The 12,057-nt window shown below is 31.5% G+C and overlaps 1 protein-coding gene across 2 annotated transcripts in view; it reads left to right on the forward strand.

Moving 5' to 3' along the window:
- LOC136035213 (protein crumbs-like) overlaps nucleotides 1–12,057 on the forward strand; it is a 225,149-nt gene that overhangs the window by 150,005 nt on the left and 63,087 nt on the right. For both annotated transcript variants that reach the window (XM_065716825.1, XM_065716826.1), the window contains exons 17-19: nucleotides 5,989–6,137; nucleotides 8,429–8,624; nucleotides 11,347–11,628. In XM_065716825.1, the coding sequence (XP_065572897.1) occupies nucleotides 5,989–6,137; nucleotides 8,429–8,624; nucleotides 11,347–11,628 (627 nt within the window). The remainder of the gene's footprint in view (nucleotides 1–5,988; nucleotides 6,138–8,428; nucleotides 8,625–11,346; nucleotides 11,629–12,057) is intronic.

Below are 12,057 nucleotides of genomic sequence, written 5' to 3' on the forward strand. Positions count from 1 at the left end.
GGCCGGTTAATTCGGAAAAATAGAAAAAATGAAGTATTTTTAACTTATGAGCGGGTGATTGGATCTTAATGAAATTTGATGTTTGGAATGATATTGTGTCTCAGAGCTCTTATTTTAAATCCCGACTGGGTCTGATGTCATTGGGGGGAGTTGGAGGGGGGAAACCTAAAATCTTGGAAAACACTTAGAGTAGAGGGATCGGGATGAAACTTGATGGGAAAAATAAGCGCAAGTCCCAGATACATGATTGACATAATCGGAACTTATTTGCTCTCTTTGGGGTAGTTGGGAGGGGGGGAGTAAGTCTTAAAAATTAGAAAAATGAGGTATTTTCAACTTACGAACGGGTGATCGGATCTCAATGAAATTTGATGTTTAGAAGGATATCGTGTCTTAGAGCTCTTATTTTAAATCCCGACCGGATCTGGTGATGGGGGCGGGGAGTTGGGAGGGGGAAACCTAAAACTTGGAAAACACTTAGAGTGGAGGGATCGGGATGAAACATGGTGGGAAAAATAAACATAAGTCCTAGATAGATGATTGACATAAACGGAACGGATCCGCTCTCTTTTGGGTAGTTGGGGGGGGGTTAATTCTGAAAAATTAGAAAAAATGAGGTATTTTTAACTTACGAATGGGTGATTGGATCTCCATGAAATTTGATTTTTAGAAGGATATCGTGGCTCAAAGCTCTTATTTTAAATCCTGACCGGATCTGGTGACATTGGGGGAAGTTTGGGGTGGGGAGACCTAAAATGATGGGAAACCCTTAGATTGGAAGGATTGGGATGAAACTTGGTTGGAAAAATAAGCAAAAGTCTTGCATACGTAATTTACATAATTGGAATGGATCCGCTCAATTGCGGGGGGGGGGGGGTAATTCTGAAAAATAAGAAAAATAACGTATTTTTAACTTACGAAGGAGTGATCGGATCTTCATGAAACTTCATATTTAGAAGGACCTCGTAACTCTGATATCTTATTTTAAATCTCAACCGGATCAAACGTAATTGGGGGGGGGGGGGCAGTTGGGGGGACCGGAAATCTTAGAAAATACTTAAAGCGGTGAGATCAGGATGAAACTGGATGGGAAGAATAGAAACCTGTCTAAGATACGTGACTGACATAACTGGACCGGATCTGCTCTCTTTGGTGGAATTGGGAGGGGGGAGGTAATTTTGAAAATTGAGGTATTTGTAACTTACGAAAGGGTGACCAGATCTTAATGAAATTTGATATTTAGAAGGATCTTGTGCTATAAAGTTTAACTTTAGGTTCTGACCTTCTCACAAGTGCCAAATGAGCTCTTGGCTCTTGGCTCTTCCGACCTCGTCCAAATGAGCTCTTGGCTCTTCCGACCTCGTACCATATGAGCTCTCGGCTCTTCCGACCTCGTCACAAGTGCCATATGAGCTCTTAGCTCTTGTTTTTGAAGTTTTTATCTTTTTAGTTTTTTTTTTTATTTATATTTTTTTAGTTTTCTTTTTCTCCATTATTTTTCAGTTTTTTCCTTTTTTTAGTTTTTTTTCTTTTTTAGTTCTTTTAGTTTTTACCTTTTTTAGTTTTTTTTAGTTTTTTTAGTTTTTTAGCTTTTTTTATTTTTTTTTATTAGTTTTTAGTTTATTTTATGGTTTTTTCCTTTTTTTAGTTTTTTTTTAGTTTTTTATCTTTTTTTAGTTTTTTTTTAGTTTTTAAGCTTTTTTAGATTTTTTTATTTTGTTTTCTTTTTTTTGTAGTTTTTACCTTCTTTAGATTTTTGCTTCTTTTATTTTTTTAGCTTTTTTAGTTTTTTTTCGTTTTTTCTTTTTAGTTTTTTTGTAGTTTTTATCTTTTTTATTTTTTTGTGTTTTTATTCATATTTTTTTAGTTTTCTTTTTCTCTTTTATTTTTCAGTCTTTTCCTTTTTTTAGTTTTTTTCTTTTTTAGTTTTTAGTTTTTTTAGTTTTTTACCTTTTTTTAGTTTTTTTAGTTTTTTTAGATTTTTTAGTTTTTTTATTAGTTTTTAGTTTTTTTTGTAGTTTTTGCCTTTTTTTAGTTTTTTCAGTTTTTTTTAGTTTTTAGTTTTTTACCTTTTTTTTAGTTTTTTAGCTTTTTTAGTTTTTTTTTCTTTTTAGTTTTTTTTTGTAGTTTTTACCTTTTTTAGTTTTTTTTCTTATTTTGTATTAGTGTGAAATAATTCAGACGTCATATGCGGACAAACATGATGTCACCTGATCCACAGATCCACACACAGACAACTTATTTTTATATATATAGATTACTAGCTGTTGGGGTGGCGCTTCGCGCCACCCCAACACCTAGTTGGTGGGGGCGCTTCGCGCCCCCCCAAGCCCCCCCGCGCGCGTAAGTCGTTACGCGCCATAATAGTTACGCGCCATTGTAGTTGTGTCCCTATGTCCCACCTGTGAATATATATATATATATATATATATATATATATATATATATATATATATATATATATATATATATATATATATATATATATATATATATATATGGTTTTAACTACGTAAAACTTGCGAATATACAACATTCTTTGCTGTCCCATTGTCTTTGCATATAAATAGATTGTCAGGTTTACCGACTCTTGAACATGCAACATATAATGGTCCATGGGAAAACAATCTGTATTCAGATCTATACCTCATGATTCTAATGATTGCCTTTGAGCTTTGTTGATGGTGATTGCTAATCGACCATTCCCTGTCCCGGTGTCCCGGTCGTCATTTATATCCCCCTGTTTCCCCCGGTATCCCCGTTGTAGTTGTGTCCCTGTGTCCTGGTCGTCATTTATATTCCCTGTGTCCCGGTCGTCATTTGTATCCCGGTGTCCCGGTCTGTATATACATTCGTTTTTTAGTTTTGTTTTTCTCCTTTATTTTTTTCCTTTTTTTTCTTTTTTAGTTTATTTAGATTTTTAGATTTTTTAGTTTTTTTATTAGTTTTTAGTTTTTTTTTCTTTTTAGTTTTTTCGTAGTTTTTACCTTCTTTTTAGTTTTGTTAGTTTTTTTTTTTACTTATGTCCTGGTCGTCATTTATACTCCCTGTGTCCCGGTGCTTTGTTGATTGCTAATCGAACATTCCTTTTGTCCTGGTCGCTTTCTCTTTGAGTGTCGTCATTTATTTTTTTCTTTTTTAGTTCTTTTAGTTTTTACCTTTTTTAGTTTTTTTTTAGTTTTTTAGATGAAAATTTTTTTTAGTTTTTTCCTTTTTTTCTTTTTAGTTTTTTATTGGTTTTTACCTTTATTTTAGCTTATTTTTCAGTTTTTTCCTTTTTTTTAGTTTTTTTTTTTTAATTTTTTTTAGTTTTTTACCTTTTTTTAGTTTTTTTATTTTTTTTAGTTTTTTAGCTTTTTTACTTTTTTTATTAGTTTTTAGTTTTTTTTGTAGTTTTTGCCTTTTTTTAGTTTTTTCAGGTTTTTTTTTAGTTTTTTATTGGTTTTTACCTTTATTTTAGCTTATTTTTCAGTTTTTTCCTTTTTTTTTAGTTTTTTTTAGTTTTTAGTTTTTTTAGTTTTTTACCTTTTTTTTAGTTTTTTTAGTAGTTTTTTAGCTTTTTTATTTTTTTTATTAGTTTTTAGTTTTTTTGTAGTTTTTGCCTTTTTTTTAGTTTTTTTTAGTTTTTTAGCTTTTTTATTAGTTTTTAGTTTTTTTTTGTAGTTTTTACCTTTTTTTAGTTTTTTTCTTTTTAGTTTTTTTGTAGTTTTTACCTTCTTTTTAGTTTTGTTAGTTTTTTTTTTACTTATGTCCTGGTCGTCATTTATACTCCCTGTGTCCCGGTGCTTTGTTGATTGCTAATTAGTTTTTTATTGGATTTTACCTTTATTTTAGCTTATTTTTCAGTTTTTTCCTTTTTTTAGTTTTTTTTTATTTTTATTTTTTTTAGTTTTTTACCTTTTTTTAGTTTTTTTAGTTTTTTTAGTTTTTTAGCTTTTTTACTTTTTTTATTAGTTTTTAGTTTTTTTTGTAGTTTTTGCCTTTTTTTAGTTTTTTCAGTTTTTTTTTTTTTTAGTTTTTTATTGGTTTTTACCTTTATTTTAGCTTATTTTTCAGTTTTTTCCTTTTTTTTAGTTTTTAGTTTTTTCAGTTTTTTACCTTTTTTTAGTTTTTTAGCTTTTTTATTTTTTTTATTAGTTTTTAGTTTTTTTTTGTAGTTTTTGCCTTTTTTTAGTTTTTTTAGTTTTTTAGCTTTTTTATTAGTTTTTAGTTTTTTTTGTAGTTTTTGCCTTTTTTTAGTTTTTTTAGTTTTTTAGCTTTTTTATTTTTTTTTTATTAGTTTTTAGTTTTTTTTGTAGTTTTTGCCTTTTTTTAGTTTTTTCAGTTTTGACGTCACCTGATCCAGTTTTTTCAGGTGACGTCACCTGATCCACAGATCCACACACAGACAACTTATTTTTATATATATAGATATATATATATATATATATATATATATATATATATATATATATATATATATATATATATATATATATATATATACAAGCAATAGTTGTATATGTATTTATGTATGTATTTTTTCTCGAAAACGGCTCGATATCTTTTCGGGAAAATTGGTATCTTGGGATATTCTCGGATAAACAAATGAATTAGATAGGTCAGAAGTCTGAGGAAACTTGTCAAGAGCCTTAATTTTGAGAAAAAAAACATTTATGTGAGGGACGTCATTTTCGTATGAATCAGTATTGCAATGACGTTGTCACGCTTGCCACAAAAATGTCGAAAAAGTCAAGATTTGATCTATGGAGCAGTTTATATTAAACTGTTGAGCAAAAATTGTTGTGGGCAAAAAACTGGACATTGCAAAAATATTTATATATATTTTGATAAGGAATTACAACAATTCCAAAACCTTAAAAAAAACAAAAGTTTAAAGAAATCGTTGTTTAATAAATTTTTGAAATTTTAATTAATAATATCGATACTTTAATAATCAAATTTCTTTGAAAATACTATAGTATGAAAAGACAGCATATTGTCTGCAGAGAGAAGATAAGCGACAATGAGAATCCCTATATAGAAGCCTGCCAAGTGCTGGGGACTAGCGGCTTGTGATTGCAAAAACATTTGTATTTATTTTAACAAAGGATTACGACAATTCAAAAACCTTGAATTGTTCTTTAAAGCTTAGTAGATATCGTTGCTAGAAATTGGGTTAGCTGTAAAAATCAAGTATCTTTGAAACGAGACAGTATGAAAAGCCAGCAAATTGTCTGCGGTTAGAGGTCAAGCGACAAAGGGAATCTATTTATAGAAGCCTGCCACGTGCCGAGTGCTGGGCCCGACGTCGAAGCGTCGACGTCGGGCCGACGCTTCGACGTCGGGCTCGACGCTATATTATATATATATATATATATATATATATATATATATATATATATATATATATATATATATATATATATATATATATATATATATATATATATATATATATATATATATATGTGTGTGTGTGTGTGTGTGTGTTTAGTCGTTAGGGTAAACACACACACACACACCGTAAACACACACCGCGCGCGTAAGTCGTTACGCGCCATTGTAGTTGTGTCCCTGTGTCCCACCTGTGAATATAGATATATATATATATATATATATATATATATATATATATATATATATATATATATATATATATATATATATATATATATATATATATATATATATATATATATATATATATATATATATACTACGTAAAACTTGCAAATAAATAAATTTTTATTTGACGGAAAAGCTATTTTTATAGTATTATTTTTTATGATTGGTTATTATGAACATATACACCTAATTGAATATTGATTGACCTCAAATATCTGTTTTGACATTTTTCATACTGCCTTGACATTATGAATAATTCTATTCTAACTTTCCTAAATCACACAAATTTACAAGTTCGTCATTTGTCTTTTAATCGAATGTTGAATTATAATACCACGAAGGAATAGTTATTAAATTTAAATTTTCTTTTGTTGTTTCTAGGCAAAGACTGTGATATAAATATTGATGAATGTGAATCAAATCCGTGTCAGAATGGAGCGACATGTGTTGATGGAATTGCTACATACTCTTGCATTTGCCCTCCTGGTTTCACTGGAGAAAACTGTAATGTAAACATTGATGAATGTGAGGTAAGTTTTTGCCTTTCCATCTTATGTTATACTTTCTAATGATCTAATACAATAGTTATCTTGTTCAACATCCACATATCTAGTTTTTTTTTTTTTAACTTGTCAATGGGTGTGCCGTTGAGGGTCGTTAGCATACGTTGTTAAGTGACCGATAGAGAAAGGACCGAATGAAATGGATATTTAACTAAGAGCCATGTGCCACACTTTTATATACAACCCCCGTAAAAAAAAAAAAAAAAAAAAAAAAAAAAAAAAAAAAAAAAAAAAAAAAAAAAAAAAAAAAAAAAAAAGGAGTTCTGACGCTGAATCTCGGAAGAAAAATCTATGACACTGTTAATTTGTTGAGATTAATTCAAACCTATTGATCCGGACCCAACTGAAAGGAATATAAATAAATACTTTTGCTTAAAATTTTTGTTGATTTTCTACCTTTCTGTCTTTTTTCTTTTAAACTTAACGCCTGCTTCTACCAAAGATGGAATATGCATTGGGAGATTTTTTAATTAAAAATTGAACTCTCATTTTTTCCTATTTTTTACATATATGAAAAGCCGTTCAAAGGGGAGGGCGACTGGGGAGGCTGCCTTAGGTGCCGCGGCTGGGGGAGGGATTGCCCACTCTTATTAATTGTTCACTTGTATTTGACCTTTTTTGCATATATTTTAGTCGGGAGGGGGGTGCTGCAATTAAGTTCTCCTCGGGCACCACCAACCATAGGAACGACTCTGCCATACATGACCGCGTAAGTATTCGCTTAACCAATTCAGACAATTAGGTTTCATTGTCACTGTCCTTGCTACTTTGAATTTCAGAAATTTCAGACTAGTTCGGAGAGCGCGTCAGAGAGCGGGGAGCCTCCTGTTGGTTAGGGAAGTCTATCTGATGAGTTCTTTTAATTACACATTGTGATTCACTGTTACAACTTTCATTTTATTAATTTGTTTGTTACTAGTATTTTAATCACCATTAACTTTACCACAGTACCCTGACCGTACTTTTACTGACCATAGAGTTGCAAAGCAACTAAAATGATGATTTGAAGAGTGTCCACACCTGAGATATTGACCCTAACCAGCCGGTTTTATCTCATGGCCATTTTCGTGTATCATTTTTTTCTATTTGATTAGAGCATATCGTTCCTGTTACGTCGTTGTGAAGTTACGTTTTACGGATCCTATCTAATATTTCAATCTCTTGAAATAATTCCCAAAAACAGTTTGCTGAGCAGCATTCTAAGGTAGAAACAGTAGGAGGGGTGTCAATTGGCGGAAGGAAAGTGCTTTGGTTCCTTAGATCCCCTCTATTAGATATGGAAGAATAATTTGGGTATTTTCCATGAAAAACACTTTTTTTAGTGTTTTCAATGGAAAAACTAAAGAAAACAGCAAATTCACGTTTGAAATATATTGCCCCTTCTAAATTTTGTAAACTTGACGCCGTTGATCAGTAGGCAATGTATATTCAGTCATACTCTGATACTTCTAATCTGCAATGCCCCAGTAATCATCCCATTGAGAACAGTTTAGCAACCGATTTTTCGCTATTACCTTAGGAGTGCTACTTTTACGTTACGCTCGTTATATAGATAATCGTTAACTCGAATCTCCACAACGACAGACCTTTCTCAACAAATTTCCGAAATTGTCATGAAGTTCAAGGCCAAAATGTTTTGACTGAGGTCATTAGAAGTCTCAACTAAATCAGGGATTCTATTTCCTATGGAGCAGAAATGCAACTTCCCCAAGACCCCATTTCCTTCCTCCTCCCTTTTGAATTTTTTTTTTAATCTTGTCAAAACCTTCATAATTCAAGCATCCACAGAAATGTCTCGGTTTTCTTTAGTACATCTTTGCCTTTGTGGTACTGCATAGCAATTACCACCAACTTCCCTCCCCCCTAGGATTTTGACGAAATTGCGCCACTGAACATAATAGATCTATATAACATATATAACATAACATATAATGTGCAAGATATATATCTAATTAACATAAAACTTACAGCATAACATATACAATATAATACAACGTATGCAGTATATTAAAACATAACATATGTAACGTAACATATATAACATAACAGTCTACAAATTCCGTCCTTATTTCATTCAAATTAGTCTGTTTCATTTGGACTATGCTACCATAAAAGCTAATAAGTCTACCATAATAATGTCTAATAATGTCTACCATATAGATTTCGTTCCTTACGATCATCTTAACGAGACAATTCTCTAATTAGTTTTAGTTAGTTTTAATAAATTAATTAGTTTTAATAAATTATCTTTTTTTTAGTCGAACCCTTGTTTGAATGGTGCAGTTTGTGAAGACGGTATCAATTCATATTTCTGTAACTGCACAGACACTGGATTTAAAGGAACTCATTGTGAGACAAATGTGGACGACTGCGACCCAAGTCCTTGCTTCCACAATGCAACCTGTGTTGACCTAATAAAGGATTACATTTGTGAATGCTTCCCCGGGTATACTGGTATGTTTTTTCAACTGTAAAAAAATAAGTAAACATCTTTAACGCTACGCCGTACAACCTTACACAATAGCTTAATTTATAACTTTAGAGGTTATTTAATTTTATGGAACAAATTTTGTCTATAATGAGGGCTGTGCCGAGTACGGTCAAGATCTAGATCTCTACGTTATGTAAGTCTATAATACGTTGGAAAATCAATACAGAAGCAATAAAATAAAATGTCTGGCTATGCAATAGATTTTGAAAATAAATTAATATTATTTCATAAAAAACCTTTCAAGCTTGATTAAATATGAACCTCCATACCACGTTTTAATTTTGAGTATTTTGTGTATGATAAATTTGATGATTTTAGATAATAATGGTGATTTTACGAAATTTTACATTGGTTTAGTGCGAAAAAACTTGATCGAGTGTATAAGGTTGTCCTTAACGTGACGTAATTTAACCACTTAGCATAAAAGTATAGTATGTATGTAGTATGAAAATAATGTGTTGTATTCAAATAATGTATTCTTATTCTGGAGTTGTGTTACTAAAATCCTAAGTTTTAATCTGGGATAAAATAATTTTTATATTCTGAAAGCAATATTCTTTCTGAAAACAATATTCTTTTCCCGCCGTGACGGGAGCCAAATTCAACTTAACATTTAAAAAAAATGTTTCAAAGTTCATGGTCAAACTGGAAATAAAACAAAGTATATAACACAAGGCAAATTAAAGTGATAAAAAATAACCAGATTCAAAATAGAGGAGTTTAGGCTAATGCTTCTATCAACTGGTTTTAGTCATGACTTGATCCAGTCGAGGGGATAGAGGTTTTACCTTAGAGAAAACGGGACATTGCTGTCCTGTACTACCACGCTAAAAAGTGTATTTTTACTCCATTGGTTACTTTTTGTGACGTATTTTCATGGACCTGTCATTATTTCTTACTTCTGGAGAAACAAAATAGGCCCTTTTTTTATAACCTGATTGGTTTAAAATGCTATATTAAGCTGTGAACTTTCAGAGCATAGATTTATTTTTCACAATGAATGTATGTCATTGAAAACCTGATTGGTTCTTTTATATTAGATTTTCAGCCAATAAAAAGAGGGATACGATTTGAGTCACAATATTTTTTACAAGCAAACTCTCTGTTTCGCTGTAAAAAGAGTTTCAGAGATCATCTGAAAGAATCTTTTGACTTTTCTTACACCAAAGAAATATTATTCCTTGCATGTTTTAAGTCTTGGGGGACAAAATGAGAAGTTAGGAGTATGCTCTGTATACTTATGAATCGATATTGGAGTAAAGGAATTGAATAAGAGTTAGGAAAAAGTTGACTTTGACGGGGAAAGAACTGCTTTTTACATATTAATGGCAGTATATAATCTGGGGGGGGGGAAGGTATACCTAGATATGCCAGGGTATATAAAATAAAAGGAATTTTATACAGAAAACTCGGGGGGGGGATTACTGTAAATACAAGTTAACAAAAAACATTATGTGATGAAAGAGGGAACATCAGAGAGATACCACCAGCCTATATGGGCTAGTTCTTCCGAAGTTTGATTATAGTAACGACATTACAATATGGTAATTACATGTAATTATACTGTAATTATAAAATACGGGAATTATAAAATGTTACTTACAATGCGGTAATTATAATATGGTAGTTATACGGTTGGCACCTTGTGTAATTTGCTACCTCTTTCAACTCTAGTTCGTTTATGGAATTTATTTCCGATATTAATTATTTTGAATTATTTACTATTGCAGGAAAACTTAAAAGTCAAATTTATTTTTGGTTAATGGCAGTGATATCAATATCAACCCACGGGAATTTAGGGCGGGAGAGTCTTGTAAAAATAATTTTCAAAATAAAAGGGGAAGAGAAATTTTATTTTATTTTCCAAGTATTTCAATGAAAATTCTAAAAGAGACTTTTTCAATGAAAATACCTACGATCTTTTAATCTAGGGGAAAGGGCGCAAAACTCTTCCCTCTCCCGTCCTTCCCCTTACAGTTAAAACCCCTAATTAGTTTTATTTTAGTATGTTAATCATACGTATTTGGTAATTTATGGTATAAAATGATCGACTTTGTTTTGTCCTCTGTATGATTTACTACCTCTTACCTCTTAGGTAAGAGGTAAGGCCTCCATTGCCTACCTCTTTGGATTGCTTTGGGTATAGCTGACTGATCGTCTTTCAAACAGTAAGCAGTACCAAAAGTGTGGTTCAATCCCGCTTTCAAGGGCTAAAATGAGAGAAAGGTCGAGATGGTAGGGCAAGTTCGGCGGATTAAGAATGTCCTTTTCGGCCAACCATCTAGGGCTAAACGGAAAGTAGGTCGTTCGCGGTTGGGGTGGAAGGAGGTCGTGAAGAAAGATTTAAGGGAAATGGCTTATTTCTTCAGACAAGAGAGCGACGGGCAATGTATACGAGCAAATATTTTAGGTGACACAAAAAATTTTTATAGGAAAAACTGTTACGGGTTATATTAATGGTTTTAAAATATGGTAGTTACATGTATTAATTTGGTAATCATATGATATACTAGCGATATTATATCGCATGATATCATGTATTTTAAAATGGAAAAATATGACAAGCTTTGAGGAGACAAATTATACAGACCAAAACACCCTGTATGATGCATTACCCCTTATTTCTGTAATTAATTTTTGAATTTATTTATGGTGATATTTATTTTGTATTATTTGTATTTACAGGAAAGAACTGCGAGGTCGATATTATGGAATGCAACTCCTTTCCATGTCAAAATGGTGCCACTTGCTACGAGCGTTCCAATGCTACACTTTACGACCTTGGAATATTTCCTGGAGAATTTTCCTATAATACCTCTGGCGGGTTTTTTTGTGATTGTTTACCTGGGTACGAGGGAGACACTTGTGAAATTGATATCAATGAATGTGAATTGACCCCTGAAGCCCCCTGCAAATTTGGCACATGTGTTGATGGAATCAATTCTTATCGATGTGACTGCTTTCCAGGTAGCCTACTGATAATTCTATAACCTAACTTCTACCAGAAGTTGAATTCCGCTTGTGCAACTGAAATTCGATTCGCTCTTTTCTTATAAGCGAATATAGGGTTCTTTTCCCCTTCAAATCTGAGTTGAAAAATACGTCTTCCTGACTGGTGGAATCATACATAGACAAATAAAAGGATACTTTTATGCAAAAATTTAGTTTGGGTGTTCTTGTTTCATATATATTCAAAGAAGTCGTCTTTTTTAACATTCTAGGTGAATTTGTCTGTTCGTAAGTTGATGAAAATAAAGAAATATAATGTATCTATTAATAACATTTGTCGGCAAAGCGATTGTTTACCTTATACCTGTTTTTTTTCTGTGTTTTGTATTCTGAGAATCTGCATAAATGGCTGCTATAAACCTAATGTATAATATATTTTGAATTAAC

This window comes from Artemia franciscana, chromosome 14 (assembly GCF_032884065.1).
Source record: "Artemia franciscana chromosome 14, ASM3288406v1, whole genome shotgun sequence".
In the NCBI taxonomy this organism is placed as follows: Eukaryota; Metazoa; Arthropoda; class Branchiopoda; order Anostraca; family Artemiidae; genus Artemia; species Artemia franciscana.